The sequence below is a fragment of the Microchirus variegatus genome, assembly GCF_963457635.1.
Source record: "Microchirus variegatus genome assembly, chromosome: 18".
Taxonomy (NCBI): domain Eukaryota; kingdom Metazoa; phylum Chordata; class Actinopteri; order Pleuronectiformes; family Soleidae; genus Microchirus; species Microchirus variegatus.
Genome location: NC_139819.1, coordinates 2,051,101 through 2,076,383, shown reverse-complemented (window position 1 = coordinate 2,076,383; position 25,283 = coordinate 2,051,101). Strand labels below are relative to the sequence as shown.

General features: G+C 38.9%; 3 protein-coding genes across 3 annotated transcripts; 2 read left to right on the top strand and 1 right to left on the bottom strand.

The window, feature by feature from the left end:
- Positions 1-1,558: 1,558 nt before the first annotated feature.
- On the top strand, positions 1,559-6,613 carry imp4 (IMP U3 small nucleolar ribonucleoprotein 4). The gene is made up of 9 exons (XM_083905337.1): positions 1,559-1,640; positions 2,440-2,548; positions 2,719-2,802; positions 2,903-3,012; positions 4,485-4,617; positions 5,121-5,275; positions 5,407-5,501; positions 5,620-5,693; positions 6,207-6,613. The coding sequence occupies exons 1-9, from the start codon at positions 1,638-1,640 to the stop codon at positions 6,317-6,319; spliced, it is 876 nt and encodes a 291-aa protein (XP_083761463.1). The 5' UTR covers positions 1,559-1,637; the 3' UTR covers positions 6,320-6,613.
- An 899-nt stretch (positions 6,614-7,512) lies between these two features.
- Positions 7,513-18,543, top strand: araf (A-Raf proto-oncogene, serine/threonine kinase). Its single transcript, XM_083905360.1, has 16 exons — positions 7,513-7,539; positions 9,167-9,401; positions 10,295-10,398; positions 10,518-10,620; positions 10,732-10,886; positions 11,274-11,372; positions 11,492-11,636; positions 11,926-11,953; positions 12,041-12,168; positions 12,260-12,462; positions 13,030-13,206; positions 13,428-13,474; positions 13,761-13,879; positions 14,467-14,598; positions 14,805-14,939; positions 15,085-18,543. Exons 2-16 carry the CDS (start codon positions 9,291-9,293, stop codon positions 15,223-15,225), a joined length of 1,827 nt encoding a protein of 608 aa, XP_083761486.1. The 5' UTR covers positions 7,513-7,539; positions 9,167-9,290; the 3' UTR covers positions 15,226-18,543.
- A 1,191-nt stretch (positions 18,544-19,734) lies between these two features.
- Positions 19,735-25,019, bottom strand: LOC310939896 (leukocyte surface antigen CD53-like). The gene is made up of 8 exons (XM_083904753.1): positions 24,929-25,019; positions 23,446-23,521; positions 22,837-23,025; positions 22,673-22,747; positions 21,748-21,852; positions 21,545-21,646; positions 21,284-21,367; positions 19,735-20,402 (listed from the first exon to the last, which is right to left on the bottom strand). The coding sequence occupies exons 2-8, from the start codon at positions 23,506-23,508 to the stop codon at positions 20,331-20,333; spliced, it is 690 nt and encodes a 229-aa protein (XP_083760879.1). The 5' UTR covers positions 23,509-23,521; positions 24,929-25,019; the 3' UTR covers positions 19,735-20,330.
- Between the last annotated feature and the right edge of the window lie 264 nt (positions 25,020-25,283).

The following is a 25,283-nucleotide window of genomic DNA, read 5'->3' as shown; positions in this document are numbered from 1 at the left end:
TTTTACGTCACAGCACACAGGAGTAGTCGATCCACTGCTGCCTCGGTCAGTGAGTTCAAAGTGTCGTTCGGTCACTTCGGTGTTCGAAATCCTTCGCTCAGATTGACCTCAGTGACACAAAGTGACCACACGGGGCAGCAGTGGACCAGACGAAATTGAGTGGTTATTAAAAAACTGTAAAATAAAGCTGCAAACATATTCTTAACATATCGTAGACTTATAGCAGGTGTACATGTGGAAAAAAACAACAACTTGTCATGAATCCCTTTTTAGAAGCTTGTTGAGAGTTTGCGGTGAAATATTTCATTATTTTGTCTTGTGTGTTTGTGTTTTTCCTCCAAAAAACCCCCCCCAACATCCTTATAAAGGATTATTCTGGAGTTTTTGTTATTATTTCTCTGTCAGTGCAACAATTAATTTTATTCCTAGGTTAAGTTTTCGCTCATGTTTGTTTTGTTCCAAAAATGCATCTCGCAGCCTTTCGTTTTGTTTGTTTCCTCTGCTTTAAGTAAACTGTGGACACGCTGACGTCACCTTTCACCACTTTTGTCTCATACCTGGTGTCGGGATTTAGCATCTTCCACACGCTCGCACGAAAACAACATTTCCTGACATTAGAAGACAAATAAACGTGTGTTTTCGGACAGTTTTCATACATGTTTCCATCTCTCGCGGTGACGCTGTTGGTTTACAAAGACATTATGTTTGATTTATTTTGTTTTCTCCCAAAGTTTAAATTATGCAGCATTGATCCTGAATACTGTACACTGTTGTTGTTGTTTTGTTGATGTTGTTTGTTTGTTTCCCCCCCTGTCTTTTGTCATGTGATTGAGGATAAATGCTGAAAAGCAGTTTCAAGCAAAGCATGAGACTTAAATGTACAGTAAAAAAAAAAAAATAGAGAGAATGTATAAAGTATATAAATATATAAATATATGTGAAGAGTTTTGTTCCAAAATGACAAACGCCTTGTGAAAACATGCACCTGCGACATTGTTTTAACAGGAAAACTAGAGTAATAATGTAAAATATTAGGGACTATCATGACCCAAATCCCGATATAAATCATGACGACATGCATACGTCTTCATTTTATGCATGATTTACTGCTCTAGTCTTAGTCAGGTGTTCGTAATGAACTGCCCCCTTTAAAATACTGCATTTTGCACTCGGACGTCTGATATTTTGGAACAAAAACCCTTCATCTATTTTCATCTCATGACATGTTCCATCTTTACACTGTGTGAGTTTGCTTAAGTTTGGTTTGTCCAATAAATGCAAACTTATTTCTTCATAAAGTGCTTCTTTTATTATTGTGTTTTTATTATTATTTCTGTCTGTGTCACTATGCGTTTCTACAGAATAAGATGAAATAAAAAGCAAGAAATTGGGAGATATTTAACAGTAACTAATCTGTCATCAGATCTGGATAAAATAATAAACATTTATATCTATAAAAAAATCGTCAGTTTTCGTGAAAGAGATCCGGAGCTTTTATTTTGAAAAGCCGCTCCGCGAGCATCGAGCGCTCTCATTGGCTCCTCGCTTAGCCAATGAGAGGAGGTTTTGTTTGCCGGTCTCCTTTACTCCATGTGTGTAGCATTCGACTGCTAAAATACCAGCTAACGCCAAACATCATGGTAAGTTTACGTTTGGTGTTTTTAAATAAAGAGAATATTTAACGTTGTCGTTGTCTTTTACCGGCGCGAACAGAAACCGAAGCATCGTTAGCAGCTAACGAGCCTGACACTGCTAACGAAGTTAGCGTGGATACGTGTTATTAAAATGCTGTTTTCACAGATGCTAACCCTGATGCTAACAGCAGTCACACTGTAGAAACACAACAGCAACACTTAGCTTCGCTATTTTACCTTCAACCGCGCTTTTTATGAAATAAACAGTGATGTGTTTAATGTGAACGTGTTTACGAAGTTAAATCGAGATTAATTTTCGTTTCCTCATTAGAAAATATGACGATTTACCAATATACTATGTAGAGATAATATATTAGGGCTGCAACTAACGATTATTTTCATAATCGAATATTTTTTAGTTCCTGTTTGGTCCGTAAAATGTTGAATAATGTCGATCGATGTTTGTCAAACCTGGGAAAAATGAGGTGTTCTCAATTGTCTTATTTTGTTTATACTCGCATAATTCACATTTAAGAAGCTGAAAAATCACTCAAGCTGATTAATTGACTATCAATAGTTGCTTAATAATCGATAAACCGCTATATATTATATGGTAATGTGGTATTAAATGGTAATGTCTACAGTATGGGTTGAAATCACTGTAGATTCGGGGCTGTAAACAATTAATAAATACAGTAAGATCCGTGGTTTAATGCACGCTGGAGGAAATAAATTCTGTCTTTTGCTTAAATGCTGGATAAAAATGACTTGAACAAAAAGCTTGTTTTTGTTGTGATGTTTTCAGCTTCGTCGCGAGGTGAGACAGAGGAGGGAGTATCTGTACAGGAAGGCACAAGAAGACCGACTGAGGACAATAGAGGAGAAAAAACTCAAGCTGAAAAATGCTCTTGATGGTAGGATGTTGACACGTTCACCACTGGTTCACAGTCAGAATACTCTGTTAGAGGCTTGTGGGCTAGCATCAAACATCAACATTTGATTCAATACGTGCGGGTAAACGAGGCCTGACTTCTGCCACAGAACTTAGTTAACGGTTTATTAAGTTTGTTCTTCATCTTCGCAGAGAACATTCTTCTACCCACCGATGTTCGTCGAGAAGCTCTGCAGCTGCAGAAACTGGTGGAGTACGACGATGAAGGAGCAGAAGGCTGGTGTCTTTGTTTATCTTCTCTCCTGATCTACAGCGATCTGATCTGATCTCTGATCTAAACGTCTCTCTTGATGATTTCTCTTGATGTTTCTCGCAGGCGTCAGCTCTCACATGGACGATGAGTATAAATGGGCCGGAGTAGAAGATCCCAAACTCATGGTCACGACATCCAGAGACCCGAGCTCCAGACTCAAGATGTTTGCAAAGGTCAGACCTCTTTTTCTGTGGTGACTCAACAATTTTTACTCTTGATTTAACTTGTAACATGATCCAATACTCAGTGTTAGGGTTATTATATTTCCCCACTCACCTCCTTCCCACCCCTCCTACCCGCATTCTTCCTCACCTAAATCTTTATGTACCTACCAAGGTCCTGTTGGATCATCTTACCTTCCTCCCTCCCCCCTCTCTCTTTGGGGGGTGTGTAAGGAGTAAGGATGTAAGTAGTCCTTACATCCTTACTCCTTACCGAGTCACCTCCCTCCCTCCTTACCTCTTCCACCACCTAATCTCTTCACCTTCCTCCCCAGTACCTCCTTACCTCTTCGTCATCCTTTTTTCCTTCCTGCCTCCTTACCTAGTCACCTCCCTCCTTACCTCCTCACCTACATATTTAGCTTACTCCCTCCTTACCTGTTACTTCCCTCTTCCTTCCTACCTCCTTACTTTCTTCTTCACCACTCTTCCTTCATACCTCTTCACCCCATTTCCTTCCTACCTCCTTACCTCTTCACCTTCCTCCTTCCTTACCTCTTCACCTCCCTTCTTTCCTACCTTCTTACCTATTCACCTCCCTACCTCCTTACCTTCCTCCCTCCTTACCTCTTCACCTACCTCTTTACCTTCCTCCCTCCTTACCTTTTCACCTACCTCTTTACCTTCTTCCCTCCTTACCTATTCACCTCCCTACCTCCTTACCTTCCTCCCTCCTTACCTCTTCACCTACCTCTTTACCTCCCTCCCTCCTTACCTTTTCACCTACCTCTTTACCTTCTTCCCTCCTTACCTCCTTAACTATTCACCTCCCTACATCCTTACCTTCCTCCTTTACCTCTTCGCCTAACTCTTTAACTTCCTCCTTCCCTCTTCACCTCCTTCCCTCCTACATCCTTACCTCTCCACCTCCCTTCCTACCTACCTCTTTAACATCCGCCTTCCCTCTTCACCTTCCTTCCTGCCTCCTCACCTCCCTTCCTTCCTACCTCCTTACCTATTCACCTCCCTACCTCCTTACCCTCCTAGCCTCCTCACCTCTTCACCTAACTCTTTAACTTCATCCTTCCCTCTTCACCTCCTTTCCTTCCTACATCCTTACCTCTTCACCTCCCTTCCTTCCTACCTCTTCACCTTCCTCCCTCCTTACCTCTTTAACTTCCTCATTCCCTCTTCACCTTCCTTCCTGCCTCCTCACCTCTTCACCTTCTTCTCCATATATCTTCTCCAAATCACTTGAGATGCTAAAAAAGAGAAAAGTCAATCTTTAACTCTTAAATATGACATAAATATGTCACAGAGAAGCTGCTGTAAACACAAAAAAAGAGGTTTAAAAGAGGTGACCGACTGTGATGGAGTGATATCAGTACATGGTTGTCCTGTTGGTATCCGTATTGAACAATCCACCAGTGGAGACGAACGGGAAATACTGGTGTGACGTGTTTTAAGCTGTGTGTGTTTTACAGGAGGTGAAGCTGATGTTTCCTGGAGCTCAGCGCATGAACAGAGGAAACCACGAGGTCACTGCGCTGGTGAGAGCCTGCAAAGCCAACAACGTCACAGACCTCGTCATCATTCATGAAACCAGAGGACAGCCAGGTATGACTGTTGACCTCTGCTCACTTAAAGAAAACAAAACATTATTTTAGCCACTTAAATAATCGTGCGTTTCTTTGGTAAATGTCTCTTTATGTCACTGTTAGACAGACTTTTCCAACAGAAAACTAAAGTTTGTAAACCACTCACTCTCCTCACACCAAACCCCATAGAAAAAAATAAGTGATTTTAGCTCACAGGGACACAGGAGCTGCTGGTCTACTGCTGCCTCGTGTGGTCACTTTGTGTCACTGAGGTAAATCGGTACAAAGATTTTCAAATGCCGAAGTGACAAAATAAGACATTTGAACTTAGTGATGGAGGCAGCAGTGGATCGACAACTCCTGTGAACTCCTGTGTCTCTGTGATGTTAAAATCAATGATTTTCTCTATGGGGTTTGGTGTGGGAGAGTGAGTTACTGTAAGTAAGAAAGGACTTACGTAGAGACTTTAAATAAAATACACAAACAAGACTTCAGTCTTTTGTTGTTCTGCTGTATTCACAGACGGCCTGATCGTGAGCCACTTGCCATTTGGACCCACGGCGTATTTCACACTTTACAACGTGGTGATGAGGCACGACGTCCCAGACATCGGCACCATGTCGGAGGCTTACCCCCACCTCATTTTTCACAACTTCTCTTCGCAGCTCGGCAGGAGGGTGAGTGAGTGAGTGAGTGAGTGATTGTGTGTCTGTGTGAGTGAGTGAGTGAGAGAGAGGGCCGGACCACAAAACCGCCGCTACTTTTACTTCACCGCGCATTACCGCCCTAATGAATTCTGCTCACACAGGTGTCCAATATCCTCAAGTATCTGTTTCCAGTGCCAAAGGAGGACAGTAGGCGTGTGATCACGTTTGCCAACCAGGAGGATTACATCTCTTTCAGGTCAGGGACAAAGTTCTGCCTCCAGCTAAATGTCTCGCACAACAACAGCTACAACGGTAACAATATAACGTTATATTTTATATATATATATATATATCTTTGTGTTTTTTCTTTACAGACATCACACCTACAAGAAAACAGACCATAGGAACATTGAGTTGTCAGAAGTAGGGCCGAGGTTTGAAATGAAATGTAAGCATTTTGGCTCTTTTGAGATTCATCCATTCATAGTGAATAGGTCCAGGACTGGTTAGCCTAGCTTAGCGCCAAGACACACAGTGTCCCAGCACATTTAGAATAAGTTTAAATTACTTTTAAAAATGTAATATGTACAATTTTAAAGACATAATATGTAACATTTTAAAGATATAGTATGTCGACATTTAAAGATGTAATATGTAAACTTTTAAAGCTAGATATGTTAAATTTTAAAGATGTTTTAAAAGATATATAAATATAGACTTTTAAATATATATATATATATATATATATATATATATATATATATAATGTGTAACATTTTAAATATCTATCTTAAGAACATGTTCACGTCTTTAGCTCTCTTGTTAGACAGGCTTTTTCAACAGGAAAGTGAAGATTGCAGATTAAATGTAAATAAATTATCACTGCAATAATTGTCTGTCTGTTTCACTCTCTGGTTCTCCTCCTCCTCCTCCTCCTCCTCCTCCTCCTCCTCCTCCTCAGTGTACATGATCAAACTTGGCACTCTGGAAAACGAGAGCACGGCGGACGTGGAGTGGCGTCACCACGCGTTCACGCACACGTCCAAGAAGAGGAGGTTCCTCAGCGTGCAGTGAAGACGCAGCGAAGAGGAGCCACAAAAAACACTTGTTGGACTTTAAGAAAAGGTCTTAAAATTGTGTCGTTTATGATCACAAATTTAAGAATAATTCAAATTACACAACGTTATCATCATGAGTGACTTTTTACTGTTCTGACTGTTTTACAGCAGAGTGTGAGTGTCATACTGAAGAAATGTTTCTTGATTCTTATTATACTACTTTTCTTCAATATGGCCTTAATAAATACTCTGTTGTATTAGTAGAAACCAACAGTTTTATAATAAAAGGTATTTGTATTGATTCACAGTTTTCCTTCAGTGTTTGAACCAGAACCTCACGACCCAGAAAGGACCCAACAATTATGCAATGAATCGTTTTTTTTCAATAGTTTTTCAGCTTCTTAAATGTGAATACTTTCTGGTTCCTTTGCTCCATATAATATAAAACTGAATCATTTTTGGTTTGAGGACAAAAACAAGACATTTGTGAACATCATTTCCAGGTTTGATCAATACTTTTCAACATTTTATGGGCCAAACCAGAACTTAATTAATATGAGAAAATAATATGTGCCTGTGTTTGTGTGTGTGTGATTATGGTCTTCAAACTGTAGAGGGCAGCATTGTACCTATTATTGTATACAGCCTGCTGGAACTTCCTTTCTATTTACATCGGAAGTCGGAAATGGGAGTGACGTCACCAAACAAACGGAAACACAAACTTAGCGGTGCTAGCGATATCATTCGATATCAACACTCGACACCAGAGGGCTTAAACTTTGTTTGTTTTTTTAGAACGTTAACAGATGAGATTTTATTTATCACATTATTGAAGCTAGCACTGTCAACATTCAATTATACAGAAACTTGTCTAATGTTTTAAGTACAGTTTTCTCTCTTTTTGTGTCTTATAGATTAATTTTGCATCCTAAATATGTATTTTAGTGAACTACATATCGAAACAAAACTTATTTTTTAAAAGAATTATTATTATTATTTTTTAATATGCATGTATAGCGATAAGAGCATTTTAATGAGGAACACATACATTATTATAACAAAGCAAAACGTCAGACATCATTATTATTTACAGCTGATGACGTCATAGGGCACGTGACGTCGCTCTCCGAGTGGACCAATGAGGACGGAGCCTTTCGCCGAGGTTTTCCGCTTTCCCCCGAAGTCCTCTTGACAGATCCGACTCCAGATTGAGAGGATTCAAGATGGCTGCTACAGGTGAGCGAGAGTTATGTCTTCAAACTGTCGTTGAAACGCTTTAAAAATGTGCGGCGGCTCTTTCCGTTTTCTCCTCTCGCTGTTTTCCTGCTCGCGAGCGTGTGTGCGAGCAGCTGCTGCGTCGCGTTTTTGCGCCGCGCGCTAATTGAAATATGACGTCACGACAGTGTGTAAAAAGAAGAACTAGTAGCCAACAAACTGACGCGGAGGTAAACCCCCAGCCCCCACCCCCACTTTATTAAGTTTGCTAACGTTAGCCTGCTAGTAGTTACGTGAGCATTAAAAAAAGCATGACACCGTTCACGTGAAAGGTGCGTTAGCCTCTGTGTTAGCCTCCTAATCTCCTCTCCCACTCCCGGCAGCTGGTTAGCTCGCTAGCTGCCCAGCTAGTTAGCTCCGCTTCAGTGTACGAGCGCTGTAATAACTTGTCGTCGTTAGCATCATGTCGTCACTGTGTCACCGCTTAACCTACTTATCAGCGCTCTGGGAAGAAAAAAAACAGTGAATTGGTTTCGCTAGGTGAAGATCACAAGTAGAGGGGAAACAAGTGTATGCCAAAGTTAGTAAAGTGTCGGATTTTGAACCACATAGCATAGCATCGCAGTCAAAATCTTAACGTAGGCTAACGTCAGCTAGCATTAACGTCATCCGAGTTAATTAGCAAGTTTGCTACATTTGCAGCTTCAGGCTGTCAGCGAGAGTTCAGTGCTCGGTCTTTTTCTATTTCTATTGTTTACTTTTTAAAATGTACTTTTTAACGTGTTGACGTTACATTTCGACAAGTAACAACAGGTGGTTTGTTTGTCGTTGCTTCCGTGTGACATAATACCTGGTAATGTTAGTAGGGATGCACGATATTATCTAATCGGTATCGGCAGGTATTAGCCTTAAAATGTATTTAATCGAATATCGAGAAAACACACCGAGATGGGGAAGGCACTATATCGTCATTTTTGTGTCCTTTTAGCCACCCTTTTATTCTTGTGGGTTGTTATTTGGTATTTCCATGCTTTGATTTATGTATGAATTTGTTTTTATACCCTTTGTTTTTAGTGCTCTGTGTCTTTTATTTTGCAAAGCCCCTGTAAGTAGTTGTAAAGGGCTACAGAAATAAAGTACATTACATTTAACATTACATATAAATTCATAATAAGGCCTTATTTTCATTTTAAACTGAATAAATGTGAGATATGGACAGAATAAGTAATTTAAGAACATCATGATTTCAAGGGTTTGCAAACAAAGATCAATATTTTTTCATATTTTATGGACAAAATGGAAAAAAACAGCCTAAGTTGCAGACATACAGATGATATAATTTAAGGGATATCTCCAATTTACTAAAATAAGATTTTAAAATGTAGTGAACAAAATGAACTGAATGAACTAGGGCTGATAACTGATTTGATGGGTTTGAGTGATTTCTGATTTTACAACTTCTTTAAATGTGAATATTTTCTGGTTCCTTTGCTCCACATAACAAAGAAATCATTAAAAGTTGAGGTTTGCGGAACACCGATCGATATTCTGAAAGAAAGAAAGAAAGTGATAACCAGAGCATTGTTTCCTTTTACTTTAAAACCCTAAGTACACGTTTCTAATTGAAGATTGTCCTTGAATGTTCCAGGATTTCAGTGAAGAGGAAGCTCCTCTGGACCCTGCTGTGCATGAATCTGTCCTGAGGTTGAAGAGCTGCAAGTGCAAGGACGACACCATCCTCTCCCCCTTCCCCCCTCCTCTCACCTCCCATCATGTCCTCCACCTCCTCCTCCTACTCCTCCTCGGGGGAGACCAGTCCGGAGGATGTGCCGCGAGGTGGGGGCACCATCCGAGTCTACCTCCCCAACAAACAGAGGACAGTGGTGAGACGCTTTTTCCTCTTTAACGATGCCGTTACGACATACGGCGCATTCAAAGAATAACAATTTCAAGTATTTTTTAAGAGGATTAGTGAGGGATTGTTGACGTTTGCCAGCTCTGTGGGCTGAAAGTGTAATTACTTGCACTGAAATGTGACGTACATCACAACACATTAATGACTCAGCATGAGGTCGGTTGGTGTTTGGTTTCACAGAAGTTGCCTGTGGCCATCTGTCACACATTTGACTCATTATCTCCATCACACCAACAGAGTTTTTATCATTCTCAGAAATAGCAGTTGTTGTAATGTGGTGGATTTATTGTCATGATTGTGGGAAAAATTGTGAGACATGGAGCCACGTGAAAAGGTTTTTACAGCACAGATCAGTTATTTACGTCATCAGTCAATTTTTCTCAGATTTTTCAGCTTCTTAAATGTGAATATTCTCTGAGTTCTTATCCTAATAATCGTCAATTTCAGCCTGACTTTAAACTTGATTTAAATTTGTGTGATATTTGCGTTAATATCAGAGAAGACCCCTTTTTATAAAACGCTATTTCCACCGAGCAGCTGCAATTATACCATTAATCACTCATGAATTCATTTTTAAATCTTCATCAATTTTCTTCTGTTCTTAATATTGTAACCACTTGAGATGTACCTAATAAAGTGACTGCTTTTTTAAGGTGCATCTGCTTCTATAGATAGGTCAGGTATACCTAATATAAATGTAGTGTATCTAATCAAGTGACGATCTCTATTGGTGTCGGTTGTACCCAATAAAGTGACCATTTCTGTTTATCGTCAGGTGTAGCTTGTGTCGTGCTTTTGCTTCTCCGTTGCTTCACGTTGTGTGAAAGTCGGACTTAATGAAACGCTTCCTCCTGTCCCCAGGTCAACGTTCGTCAAGGACAGACTGTGCACGAGAGTCTGGACAAAGCTCTCAAAGTGCGAGGCTTAAATCAGGACTGCTGTGCTGTTTTCCGCCTTCTAGAAGGGTAAGGGAGTGGCCATGTCATGTCAATCTTCCAAATAACAATTGATTGTGACTTGTGGACTACTATTTTTAACCCATATCATTAAAATAAATGATTGCGTGTTTTCTTTGCCGGTTTAGTCGTAAGAGACTGACAGACTGGGACACAGACATCACTCCTCTGGTTGGAGAGGAGCTTTTAGTTGAAGTCCTGGATGATATTCCCCTCACCATGCACAATTTTGTAAGTAGCTGGCAAAAAACACAGCTGCACGTCTGTCTGAATTGTTTTTATTTTGCTGCCGCAGAAGTAAAAAAAAAAACACTGTGGTTTCTGTTTGTTTTGTTTGTGCAGGTACGGAAAACCTTCTTCAAGTTAGCTTACTGTGATTTCTGCCACAAGTTTCTGTTCAACGGCTTCAGGTGTCAGACGTGTGGATACAAATTTCATCAGCACTGTAGTAGCAAGGTCCCGACTGTGTGTGTCGACATGGATACTGTGAGCAAACGGTGAGTGACGATCATCCTTTTCACTATTGTCATAATATGTTGGCTGAAATTCAGAAAACGGTTTCGTCCGACATCCATATTTGAAATATTTGGGTAAATTCATTATTTTACTGTTGATTTTCCTTTTATAGATATTGCTGTTTGAACTATTCCTCATTGATCTGCTTAAAAATATTCCCTACATTTCGGAATTGGGAGGAAAAAGACCTCTTTGTTTTGATCTCAGAATATGAGAAATCTGTCTATTGTTTTCCTAAAATATTCACATGTGAATCCTCTTCTCCAGAAAACAAAACCGAAAACAAATGTCACAATTTCCTTATGGACAAAGAAACAAACCCATAGATTAATGACTTTTCCCCTTGTGTGTGGGTGTGTGTTGTCCAGGATTGATTCTAATACTTGCACGGACGAGTATCCACAGATTCTATTGCCAGAAAATTCCCCGTCACAGAGTAATCTAGCCTTAACCCCAGAGCCCGCTGGGTAAGATGCCACCCGAGAGACAAATCCTTTTCAATCTCAATCCACAACCCACACTCTTCTTGATTGATTGATTGATTGATCGATTGATTGATTGATTGGTTGGTTGATTGATCACACAGGATGGACCTCTTGTCCCCGACCTCGGCCTTTCGCTTCCCCATACCCGGCGGAGACGGTCAGTCTCTGCAGAGGCATCGGTCCACGTCCACTCCCAACGTTCACATGGTCAGCACGGTGGGTCCTGTTGGCGCCAGCATCATAGAGGTCAGTCTGCAGATAATTCTATGTTCCCGGCAAATTAAAGTTAAGTTTAGTAGGAAATGGGCATGAAGATGATATAATATATCGCTTTTTTTTGTCCACACTCTACCTTCATTTGGTTCATATCTGCAAGGAAACCGATGAAAAATTACTTTATCATCGTGAAAATATCACAAGATGTGATGTTACGAAAAGAAATTTGACTCAAAAATGTGTGGCATCTCCCGCGACCAGGAGCAAATATGTAAATGTAGATCATTATATATTAACCTTGTGTTTTTCCTCTTTTTAGGAAGCACTAAAATTCAACAACACAATTGGTAAGGATTTAAAATCAGTTTTTCTCTTGCAGTGTTTTCGTTTTCTTGAACCCGTGTCTCAATTTTTGCTTCCTGCTGAATCCACAGGTCCCGAACCTTCCCCAAAACCCTCCACCAGCCCGCCCTCTCTCGGCTCCCCGGGTAGGAAACCACCAAAGTCTCCTTCAGAGCACAAGGAGCGCAAGTCCTCCTCGTCTGACGACAAAAAGAAAGTGGTAGGTGAACGTCGGACCGGGACGGAACCTGAAGTTCGCAGATTGTTGTTCTGCAAAGTAAAAGTTTGTTGGTTTCTTGGCGTCGTTTCAGCACCGAGGCGGCTACAGGGACTCGAGTTACTACTGGGAGGTTCATTCTCGAGAGGTCAACGTCCAGAAGAGAATCGGCGCCGGTTCCTTTGGAACGGTGTTTAAGGGGAAGTGGCACGGCGACGTCGCAATCAAGGTTCTCAAAGTGACCGAGCCAACGCCGGAGCAGCTGCAGGCCTTCAAAAATGAAATGCAGGTCCTGCGGTGAGTCGCCGTGTTCAACTGTCAGACGTACAATGTTGCATCGGGTTGCAGCTAGCGCATATCTTTGTAATCGAGTTTTGGACCATTTATTTTTTTTGATGAATCAAGGACGCAAAATAATCAATATTATTTAATTTTTACATTTTTTTTAAATCCAATTACTCAAGGAATAGTCTGTAGAATACTCGATTACAAAAATATTCCATAGCTGCAGCCCAAGTGAGCTACGTTAAATCGGGTAACATCAATGTTTACGTTGGCAACATTAAATCAGCTAACATCAATGTTTGCGTTAGCATGTACCGGAAGCGTTAGCAACTGGATGCTATCGGCTCAGATGCTCAATCACTGAGGACGTTGTCGTTTACACTGCACCGCGTTAGCTTCTTGTTTAAGCACAAAATGGTCCCACACTTTGGACATTTTCTGCCTTTTTACGGCCTGTTTCACTCTCCGTCTCCGCCATCATTAAACGAATACTCGAGGCAGAGTTTTTGCCCTGCCACCGTTTCGGTAACTTTGTCTTAATTAGACCAGGATGTGAGGCAGTCTCTCTTCTCTCTGCAGGAAAACCCGCCACGTCAACATCCTGCTCTTCATGGGCTACATGACTAAGCCCAACTTTGCCATCATCACTCAGTGGTGTGAAGGCAGCAGCCTGTATCGCCATCTGCACGTCACTGAAACCAAGTTTGACACGATGCGGCGCATCGACGTGGCCAGACAGACGGCGCAGGGCATGGAGTAAGAGCCGAACACACACACACACTCACACACACTCATGTTACTGTGACAACTCTTGTGGATGTGGATGTTGTGCTTTATTCACACTGTACCACAACACACAGAGCAGTTTTTTGCTTATACTGTATTTGTTCAAATGCCATTTAATAAGTTTAAAGTATGATAAAAAAGCAGAAATGTTAATACTTAAACTGTCTTTCTCTCCCTCTCTTTTCTTTCAGCTATCTTCATGCGAAGAACATAATTCACCGAGATCTGAAATCAAATAGTATCCTTTAATTGTCCAGTTTCAGCTCGGGACAGTTGTGTGTCTGTATTAATGCTGTTGCCGAACTGTAGATCAGTTAAAAAGACTAAAAAAACGTGTGTTAATCTCCTACTTTATACAAAGGAAATATGTCAATATTTGCTGCTTTAACGAACGTACTGAACGATTCTGTGAACAAATCTTTTCAATCGACAGTTCTTTGTTATATGAAGAAAAGAAACTCCAACATTTTCACATTGAAATGGTTGAAAAATCGGAAACGGTTTCCTGAGCTCTGCTCCTCCAGATATTTTCCTCCATGAGGGCTGGACTGTAAAGATCGGTGACTTCGGCCTGGCCACGGTCAAGTCTCGGTGGACTGGATCTCAGCAGGTGCAGCAGCCGAGCGGCTCCATTCTCTGGATGGTGAGCGTGATGCGCTTTCTTTCCTCCTTTTTTTTTTGCTGACTGGAGGCTTTTGACTGGTTAGACCGGTTCAGATCTGGACTTTGGAGGTGCTTTTCAATCTTATTTGATCTTATTTCCAGCTCATTGAAACCCATTCAAAGTTAAACATATTTTATCTTGCTGCCATTAATGCACAATACATGCATTTTTAGAATATGTGGATGTTCAAATCTTGGAATCTTTTGAATTGATGAGTTTTACTATTCTCCACCAGAGGGCGTCATTGTCAAATACAAACTATTGACTAAGTCTGCTCAATGAAAGCAGAATAATGTATAATATTTTTTAATAGCAAGTCACAAGAGCATCAAACATCGAAATGATGCATTTAATTTTAATAATGTCATTTCTGACTTTTCTAATCATGTTTTTTAATGTTTTTTAAGAGTTGTGGGTTTAGTAAAAAGCTATGTACTGTTTGCTAGCTTGACAGCAAGGGAAACTGTATCTTAAATTAGTTAAGTTAAAATAAAAATGAGATAAATGGCAGATTAATACATAAATTAATTAATTAAACTCATTTTTTTTTTTTGCCCCTCCTGAAGGCTCCTGAAGTAATCCGAATGCAGGACAGCAACCCATACACGTTCCAGTCTGATGTCTACGGCTATGGAGTAGTTCTGTTTGAGCTGATGGCAGGGTTGCTGCCCTACGCCAATATCAACAACAGAGACCAGGTCACACACACACACACTCTACACAAATGTCATAGCCAATATCTGTCCATATGGTACAGAGACACTTTTACCGTGTTCTGGACGATACAAGTACTCACAAAACATCAACGCGGCTAATTCTGTTTAGCAGTCGGACAACATGAGATCTGTTACCCGATCGCTGATGATGGACGGCAGCGTCACTGACTGTTTGTCTTGTTTTTCAGATAATCTTTATGGTTGGACGTGGCTACTTGTCTCCGGACCTCAGTAAGCTGTCCAGTACCTCACCCAAATCAATGAGAAGGCTCATTGTCGAATGCTTGAAGTTTAAGCGCGACGAGAGGCCGCTGTTTCCTCAGGTGAGTGAGCCATCTGTCATTTATCGGCCAAAAACTGCCCGCATAAAACCCCCGCATGTTAGCTGTAGTTCCGGTCCAGTCCTGACCCTGAGAGTAACGTCCTCATATGTGACCGTCACTCCTAAACCGTCTGCCGTTCATTTAGATCCTGGTGGCCATCGAGCAGGTGCAAGACCTGCTGCCAAAAATCGAGCGGAGCCGCTCGGAGCCGTCGCTCCATCGGGCCGTCCACGCCGAGGACCTGAACCCCCTCCTGTTCCACACCACCAGGCTGGTGCCCCTCTAAAAGTTTGCTGCAGCGCAGGTGGGCAGAGAGGCTGCGTCTCTCTGACCAAAAGCCACACCATTCCTGAGCCTCAGAGAGCCTCGGCAACCGGACAGAACCAGAACCAGAACCAGAACCAGAACCAGCAGCACCACCTGAAACCCTGTCTGTAACCCCTGCAGCGTCCTGGAGCTGCACCACTCAGTAACAACCTGCAGAAATAACCACAACATGATGTTTAAAGCGAATGTTCTTCTTTAGTCACACGACAAATAACTGCTCACTGAATGAATAATAGTTTGCTAAAAAATGCCTTTGATCGGACCGATGAGAGAATCTGATCCTCTGAGCAGCTTCGAGTAGGATTACACATGCACTGCAAAAATACTCCGCCCAAATTCAGTGGTCAGGTCATCTGAGTGGCTGTTCACATGCAGCGTGTTTGCAAAAAGAAATGTAAAGAAGCCTTTTTCCCCTAGGGGCGGAGCTTCTGTCACGTTTGTTACTGAGCAACCAAAACCAGGAAGTTGCTGAAGTGACTCAGGTTGCTGCAGCCTCATCAATTCATTAAGAAAAAAACAATATAAACAATTGGCCGTCTCTGTTATCGGCCTAAAAATCAATAGACCATCTCTAAAGTATCGGCCTAAAAATCAATAGACCATCTCTCAATTATCGGCCAAAAATATCAATAGACCATCTCTCAATTATCGGCCAAATATATCAATAGACCATCTCTCAATTATTGACAAAAAAGCAATAGACCATCTCTCAATTATTGACAAAAAAGCAATTGACCATCTCTCAATTATCGGCCAAAACAAAAAAATCAATAGACCATCTCTCAATTATGGGCCAGAAAAAATCAATAGACCATTTCTCAATTATCGGCCAAAAAATCAATAGACCATTTCTCAATTATCGGCCAAAAAATCAATAGACCATCTCTCATTTATCGGCCAAAAAAATCAATAGACCATTTCTCAATTATCGGCCAAAACAAAAAAATCTATAGACCATCTCTCAATTAGCGTCTTTTTTAGCCCGTGGATTCACACTTTTTTATTGTTCGATGCTGCTTCTAAGAATAATACTGTCTGGCAGACTGTACACTGAGACGTGTACTATACTGCCCTCCACTGTTCAGAGTTCTTCATCACAGTTTGAATTTGCACTTCCACTTCACTGCTGCTGTACTTTTTTTTACCCTCTTACACGTAGAAAAGCTCACCATGTTACAGAACCGTCGCGATACTTTCACCTCGGTACGACGCAGACGAACCCCGTGCTGCGCGTGAACGCTGTTCCTCGCGGCTCCAGGTCACGTGACGAGCTCACACGCTTCTGAGTGTGAACGTCGACGTGAAAGCAGAAGTGTCCATTTGACAGTGAAACCGTTCATTCCTGCTCAAACGTATTTAATAATAACAACTTAGACCTAAGTCCAGTTTCCCAAAACATTCTATATTTGGAGCCACTTTTTTTAAAAATAACCAAACATCATGAAACAACAACATTTAAGACACTGGACTTTCCCACAACGTGACTCGGCTAAAAAATGCTGCTTCTTCTTTATTTCTGTCCCGTATTACACGTTTAGGGTATTAGTGAAATCCGTGAAGAGCGATCGGACCTGTGGGTTTAGGGTTAGGGTTTTATATCACACATAGTCGTAGATTCCGAATCACTGTGTCCACTATTTAGTCTTAAATCCACCGTCTTCACACACTGTCGATCCTTGAGATTATACAGCTCCTATTGATTAGATTAAGTTTTTTGGACCAACAATACTGAGATATTGATCCGATATTAAAGGTCCAGTGTGTAAGAATTAGTGAAGGAGGGTGTCGGGCAAACTACGGTGGCCTACGAGTACCAGAAAGGATGTCGTCGCCCTGCTTCAAAAACGTCAAAACGCGCGTGCTTTGGCTGCTTTGTTCCTCTGTAGAAACATGCTAGCACAAGATGGCTGCCTCCGCGAAGCAGGGCCCTTGCCTAAAGTAGGATAATGGTGCGTTCCAGTTGTCGCCGGAAGTTGGAATTTCCGTGTTCCAACCAGGGAGGATGGTTTTATAACTCGTTAAGTCGGGAGAGCAACCTCGCAAAAAACGGACATAGGATTCCAAGATGGCTGCCACTAGCGTAAAATCGTAAAAACACTACGTTTGCCGTTCGTTGCACTTCTGTTATGTTTGCGTCGCGGTAAATCAGTCGTACAGTATTGTACTGGTATTGCTAACGGTGGCTAGCGGGACGCGAGATCCACTTGCGAGTTCTCAAACCAAACTTCCAACTTTCAAAATGGAACGCGCTGTTATTATTCTACGAAAAACCGACGTTTTTTTATTGCTATTATCCACTAACATAAAAAATCGACCCTGAAATTTTTTTCCCGTAAAACAAGTTTTGGCCGCAGATCACTTCTGATACGGAGCCCAATCTACAATGTTTTGAAATGAAAACATCGTAGTGTGGATGAAGCTTTATTTACTTTCATTTTTTTCGTTCACTTCAGGGCATTTTTCTTTTCTTTTCTTTTCTGGAGCACAGACGTAGTCGTGGAGGCGTTCTTCAAGTAGGTTTTCACTACGACCGTACATTTATTCACGTCATAACTGTAAACGTAGCTTGTTGTTGTTGTTGTTAGCGAGTGGTTTGTGGTTGAAATAAAACTTGAGCCTGTTTTAATATTTAATATAAAGGCATAGCTTAGCAAAGTTCAGCTGCTGAGTGGAACAAAAACATTTTTGAGCAATGGTCCTTTTTTTAAAATCAAAATAATAATCGTAACGCAAATGGTTTTTTTTAACGATGTCGTAGCAGGTTTCCTGTGAGAGCGTGAGCTCGGCTAACAACGTTAGCATGACGTGAGAGGGTCATTCAATCAATTTTTGCTTCTTTTTTAATGATTTTTTTTCAAAAAATAATACGCGTGGACTGAGACGGACTTTGAATACGACTGTTCGTCTGGAATCTTTAAAGGAACGAGAAGAAAGTGCCACATTCACTGGAAATCCCTGAAAAACAAAACATAACAAAAAGGACCTTAACGAAACTCACTCACGTGACGCTGAGCTTCCTCTGGAGACCTGCAGGGGGCAGCGGAGGTGGAAAAAACCAGTCTTAACACAGCGATTTGAGGTGCACAGAGCTGTAACAGTAGTTTTATTTTTTGTCTTTTCATATCTGTAGGTGAATTACAATACTTGTTGATAGTTTCTGAGGTGTCAGGGTTTGTTCCGTTTGCAATAAATGATATATTATTATTATTACGCTGTGTACAGTTACATTTTCTTTTCTTTTTTAATTACAAAATTGTACCTGTTTCTATTTTTTGTGTGTGATGGTTTTAAGAAAAAAAAAGAACAAAATTATTTTAAAGTGTAAAGCAAATCTTAGTATTTTTGTCTTAAAATATTGATGCAGGATTTATTCTTTAAATAAATAAATTTCTTCTGTTACCTGTTGTTCTTTTTTTTTTTTTTACTCTATTTTTTTTATTTAGGCTAATGGAAGAGAGAATTTTTTGCAAACAAAAGAGAATTCTGAGTTAGATTATGTTTTTTCTACGAATTGTGACTCTGAGGGAAAAAAAATGTGAATTCTAAAAAGTCAGAATTTGTAGATTTGGAAGTCAGAATTATGTGAATTAAGTCTGAATTCCTTTATTGTTTTGTTTTCTTGTAGGTTTTTTTTGCTTATTTTATTTACTCGTACAGAATATATATATTCCTGAGGCAAAATTACAAATTCTGAGAGTTGGGGGGCGGGAGTTGTCAAAATTACGCTAAAGTCGGAAATTCTGAGAGTTATGTTTAAAAAAGTCCGATGCTGAAGTCAGAATTTGAAAGTCAAATTCAAAAATTCATAAAGTCTGAATTCTGAGATTTAAGTAATAAAAAAATCAGAATTCTGTTAATAAAAAGTCAGAATTTGAAATTCAATTTTTTTTTTAAAAAGTAAATGTGAGAGCTAGTTTAAAGAAGTCTAAACCACTTTCTTTACAAAGTAAATCTATTGTAGAATTTAAATAATTTGCAGCCTGGTTTTGGGGGTTTTTTTCCCCGTCAAAGTTAGTGGAAGAAGTTTAATATAGAAAGACTTTTGTGTTACTGATGAAACTGAAACTGATGAGTGAGTTTTTAGGAAGCGAGTGATGGTTGAACAGCGTTTAAAAGAGGAAGTGGTTAAAATTCATGTTTTCACCAGCGATCAGTGAAGCACACGCTGAACACAGGAAACACTGATGATCAGAGAAGAAGCTTATAATCCACAGCAGATCCTTTATTACTGCATTATAACGTTTATAATAGTTTGTGGTTAATGTAACGCAGTTTGTAAATACAATAACAGCAAAGCTTTGCCTCATTTAACAACTGACAAAATAACAAAGTTTCAACCTCATTTTCAGCAAAAACATCTAAATTAAAACATGTTAAAATGTTGATTCTAAATGTTAAATCTAAACTTATGTTTTAAATCAACCTGAAGTCTTTTGTTTTTTATTTAAATCTCCAGTTTCGTCGAGGTCTCGAGTTTTGATTTTTTTTTTTTTTCAAATTTTCAAAAAAAAAAATTCATTATTTTTTTCGAAACTCGAGATTTCAATCTTTTTTTTTTTCAATTTTTTTTCAAAATTTCAAAATTCGAGATTTCCCAAAAAAAATTAAGTCTTTTTTTTTTTTTTTCTCATGTCACTTCGGGGGCTCCGTAGAACTCAGAGTTACGTTTTTAAAAAAGTAAAAAAATAAGACTTAAGTTAAAAAAAAAAAGTAAAAAAATCTGAGTTAAGTTTAAAAAAAAAAATTCAGAGAGTTAATTAAAAACTCCTAAGCTCCGCCCACTAGATTAGCACATGATACAGTTCACAACAAATCAAAACATGTTAAAATGTTGATTCTAAATGTTAAATCTAAACTTATGTTTTAAATCAACCTGAAGTCTTTATTTAAAATTCATTTATTTACATTATTGTATTTTAACACTATAAAAATATTTATTTAGTGACGCGTTTCACCGACGGCTAAAAAAAGAACAACAACGTCACTATCGTTGCCGTAGTAACATCAGATCACGTCCTCGTACACGTGTGGGTCAGGGAGCGTCGACGTCGTTCTTTTATTCTTTTATAGCTTATAACCCAGTCCAGATCTGCTGATGTGGCAGAAGAGCGTCATCGCGAAACACATCCCCAAGACCTGTCACGGAAACACGGACGACAGACGAAAAATATATCAAAGATAAACCAAAAGATCTTTAAAGAAAGAAAATTCTGAAAGTTAAGTAAAAAATAAATGAATTCCAAGAGTTAAGTAAAAAAATAAAAATCTAAATTCTGAGGGAAAAAAAGCCAAAATTCACAGAGTTAAGTCAAAAAAAAGTCTAAGTTCTAAGAGTTAAGTAAAAAATAAAAAAAAATTCTAAGAGTTAAGTAAAAAAAAAGGTCAAAATTCTGAGTAAAGTAAAAAAGTGTTCAAATTCCGAGAGTTAAGTTTTAAAAAAGCACAAATTCTAAGAGTTAAGTAAAAAAAAGCCAAAATTCTGAGAGTTAAGTAAAAAAAAAAGGTCAGAATTCTGAAAGTTAAGTTTAAAAACTGTCTGAATTCTGAGTTAAGTAAAAAAAGAAAAATCTAAATTCTGAGGGAAAAAAAGCCAAAATTCTAAGAGTTAAGTTCTAAGAGTTAAGTAAAAAAAAAAGTCTAAGTTCTAAGAGTTAAGTAAAAAATTAAAAAAAATTAAATAAAATCTGAGAGTTAAGTAAAAAAGAGTTCAAATTCTGAGGGAGAAAGTCCAAATTCAAAGAGTTAAGCTAAAAAAAAAAATCCAAATTCTAAGAGTTAAGTAAAAAAAAAAGGTCAAAATTCTGAGTTAAGTAAAAAAAAAGGTCAGAATTCTGAGAGTTAAGTTTAAAAACTGTCTGAATTCTGAGTTAAGTAAAAAAAAGTTTGAATTCTGAGTAAATAAAAAAGAGAGTTAAGTTTAAAAAAAAATAAGTTTTTAAAAAAAATCCAAATTAAGTAAAAGAAAAAAATCTGAATTCTGAGAATGTTGAAAATGACGCAGTGCAGCTTTATTTTACCTCGATGATGCAGAAAACAATGACAGAGACTCCAGTGGTGAGAAAATTGTCTTCAAACAGCTTCTTCATTGTGTCCAAACAACCCTGTGAAGACACAAAAGACACGTCTGAGACTCAAAAACAACGCTTTTTTTTTTAATCAGCAAGAAAATTAGCATCGGATTATTTCATCCGCGCGGAATCAACGTTTGAACTCTCTCGAAACGTCCTATTATAACTGTGCTCTAAAATTTTGTGTTGCGTAGCGCAGCTTTAATTTACCTCTCTGTACGCAGGTTTGGGGACGTCGCATCCGTTCCGACAGCACGACTTCGGCACCGAGCTTCCCCAGTCTGACACGTTTTTGACGCCACAGCAGTGCAGCTGAAACGCAACGTTTAAAAGAAAACAACAACAACGACAACAACAACAACATGACATCACTGAGTCTTTCACCAGACGACACAGATCCACGTCACACTCACCCAGTTCTGAAGCGTGTCCCACTCTGCGCGGATGGTCGAGTTAGCCGTGCCTTGTCGAGCTTTTTCCAACCCTTCGTTCAGATCGTCCTCCACCATTTTCCCAATCTAAGCAGATTAAAGCAAAGCAAGAGTCAAAATAATACGTCAACAAATAAAGCTGCAGTAGGCAAGTTCATTCTCATCAACCTCCCAGGTCTCTCTCTCTCTCCTAAGCTCCGCCCACCAGATTAGCACATGTCAGTACACAACAATGCACAACGATAGGTTAAGTAAAAAAGAATCCAAATTACAAGAGATAAGTTATTTTTATCTTTCTGTTTTTTAAAGTTTGAATTCTATGGAGCCCCCGAAGTGACATAAGAAAAAAAAATGATTTTTTTTTTTTATTATTATTTAAATCTCGAGTTTCGTCGAGATCTTGAGTTTCCAAAGAATTATGATTTTTTTTTTTTTTTCAAATGTTCAAAAAAAAAAAAATTCATTATTTTTTGGAAACTCGAGATTAAATTTTTTTAATTTATTTTTTCGTCTTTTTTTTCAAAATTTCAAAATTCGAGATTTCAAAAAAAAAAAAAAAAAAAAAACTGTCTTTTTTTTTGTCCTCATGTCACTCAGGGGGCTCCGTAGAACTCTGAGAGTTACGTTTTTTTAAAAAGTAAAAAAATAAGACTTAAGTAAAAAAAAAAAAAAAAGTAAAAAAATCTGAGTTAAGTTTTTAAAAAAAAAATCCGAGAGTTAAGTTAAAATAAAAAAGAAACAATTAAAGAGTTCGATTTAAAAAAGTAAAAATTCTGAGTTAAATTTAAAAAAAAATTCTGAGTTAATTAAAAACTCCTAAGCTCCGCCCACCAGATTAGCACATGATACAGTACACAACGCTACGCTACGCAACAATAGTACACAACAGTGAAGAACACAAACTTACCTCTTTTTCATACACGAGGAGTAAACAAGCTAACGTCAACTCCACCAACATCAGGACGAACAACAGCAGGAAATACTGTCAACAACAACAACAACAACACAAACAAACAAAATAAACTTCACTGTTCGTGTGTGTGTGAGTGTGTGTGTGAGTGTGTGTGTTACCATGAGCAGCAGACAGCGGTTCTCCTTCAGAGCTCCCAGGAAGCCCAGGAAGGAGACGCAGGTGATGATGATGCCGCAGCTCAGCAGCAGACTCGCTAGGTTGAACTTGGCTAGCGTCGGCGTTAGCGCCGCCATTTTGAAGTACATCATCATGTAGACGCCGAGGCCGAGCACCGACACGCCGCACACCTGACGACACACGCAGCGACCAAACAAATAAGCTCAATAAGTACGGAACTATTACGTTTTGTAAAACGCGCTCACTCTCCCCGCACCAAAGCCCATAGAGGAAAATCAGTGATTTTAACATCACAGCAACACACACAGGAGTTGTCGATCCACTGCTGCCTCCATCGCTGAGTTCAAATGTCTTTTTTTTGTCATTTCTGTGTCAGATTTACGTCAGTGACACAAAGTGACCACACGGGGCAGCAGTGGACCAGCAGCTCCTGTGTTCCTGTGAGTTAAAAACACTGGTTTTCTCTATGGGGTTTGGTGCAGGGAGAGTGAGCGCGTTTACAAACCAGTAATATATATATATATGTATATAAATATACATATATATATATATGTATATTTATACAGTAAAAGAGAGAACAGTGTACTCACAAAACAAAGAAAGTTGGAGACACACATGATGAACTTTAAACACCTCAGGCAGCCTTGAGCCATGGTGAGATCTGACCTGCAAAGAGAAGAAAAAAACACTAACAGAATTATTTCATCTGTGACGTGAAGAAGACAACAAGAGGAAGTGAGTGTGAATCACACACACACACACACACACACACACACACAGGTGTGGCCCCCACAACTTTGAGGTGCTTTTCCAGGGTTAAGACCTGGTTTTAAGGGTTAAGGTTAGGCATTGTGTGTGTGTGTGTGTGTGTGTGTGTGTGTGCGCGTGCGTGTGTGCGTGCGTGCGTGTGTGTTTATATATTGTACATAGCCAGTACAGCACAATATATACTGTATGTGTGTGTGGAAGTAATATTTATCTACATAAATATATAATCACTACATATATACTACACATACACATGTATAATAAATATGAAATGTATATATGTGCGTGTGTGCATGTACAAATATATGTACTGTATGTGTGTGGAATAACTACTATATCTACATAATGTATACACATATACACAAACATATATATGCATATGTGTGCTTATATATACACATATATAATGAATATGCAATGCGCCAAAAAATATAAAATATATATATACTATATGTGTTTATGTGTGTGTAAGAAATATACAGTATATATATAGAAATATTTATAAATGCGTATTATAAATATGCATATACACATATATATAAGAAATGCACCTTTTACACACACACACACTTTTTTTAAAAAGCACATTTCATATTTCTTATATACATATATATATATATATATGTATATAAGTATATATACACATATATATATATATCACACGTATGTCACCAGCTGTGTTCCAGTAAACTGACAGGAAGCACAGGACGTGACTGACAGCAGCAGTGTGACCACACATATATTTATATGTATAAATATATATTATATGCTGTATGTGTGTATAAAAATATATATATTTATATCACACCACTGTCTTCCTGTAAACTGAAGACAGCACAGGACGTGTCAACTTCACTGACACCAGCAGTGTGACACACACACACACACACACACATACATATTTATATGTACAAGTGTATATATACACACTTATATATATTAAAGGCACATTTCGTATACTCTATACAGATGGCAGATATATAGATGTAGTTCGATGACATCACAGCGGTTTGAGCTTCAGCGGAAACAAACTAACTTCCCCATAAATAAAAAAATACATCACATAACGAAGAATATAAACTTATAAAATTATACGTCGTTATTGTTCACGTATCTTTGTTGTTGTTGTTAAAAATCAGTTAATACCTGACTGTAAAAAGTGTACAGAATAGCTGTTGTTTTCAAAATAAGTTACTATATTATTTAAAGGTGACATTTTTAAATGTTCAGATGTTGAATTTTAAAGTTATAAAGTCGATTCTATAGCCTCAGTAAAAACATTTTACAGGAGAATGAAGCTCTTACCTGTTTGGAGGATTATAATCTGCTGCTGGTCAGACGCGTGTTTTGTAGATCTCACTTCCCTACTTCGCTCTTCAGATGCTGCTGCTGTTTCTGCTGCTGCTGTTTCTGCTGCTGCTCTCACTTCCTGTTTCTCAACATGAGCAACATGGAAAATGATGTGAGAGACGAGGACCAACCCGAAATAAAGCAAAAGCAAAGACACAAGAGTTTAAATTTAGACCCCGATGAGGCTGACGCACGCTCACTGAAATATAGATTTGTCAAAAAACAAACTCTGTTATAAAGTAAATGTAACAGATGAATTGTTTTTGTTTTAAGGAAACTTATTGTTTTGTTTTTTTGTATGTATTTGCAG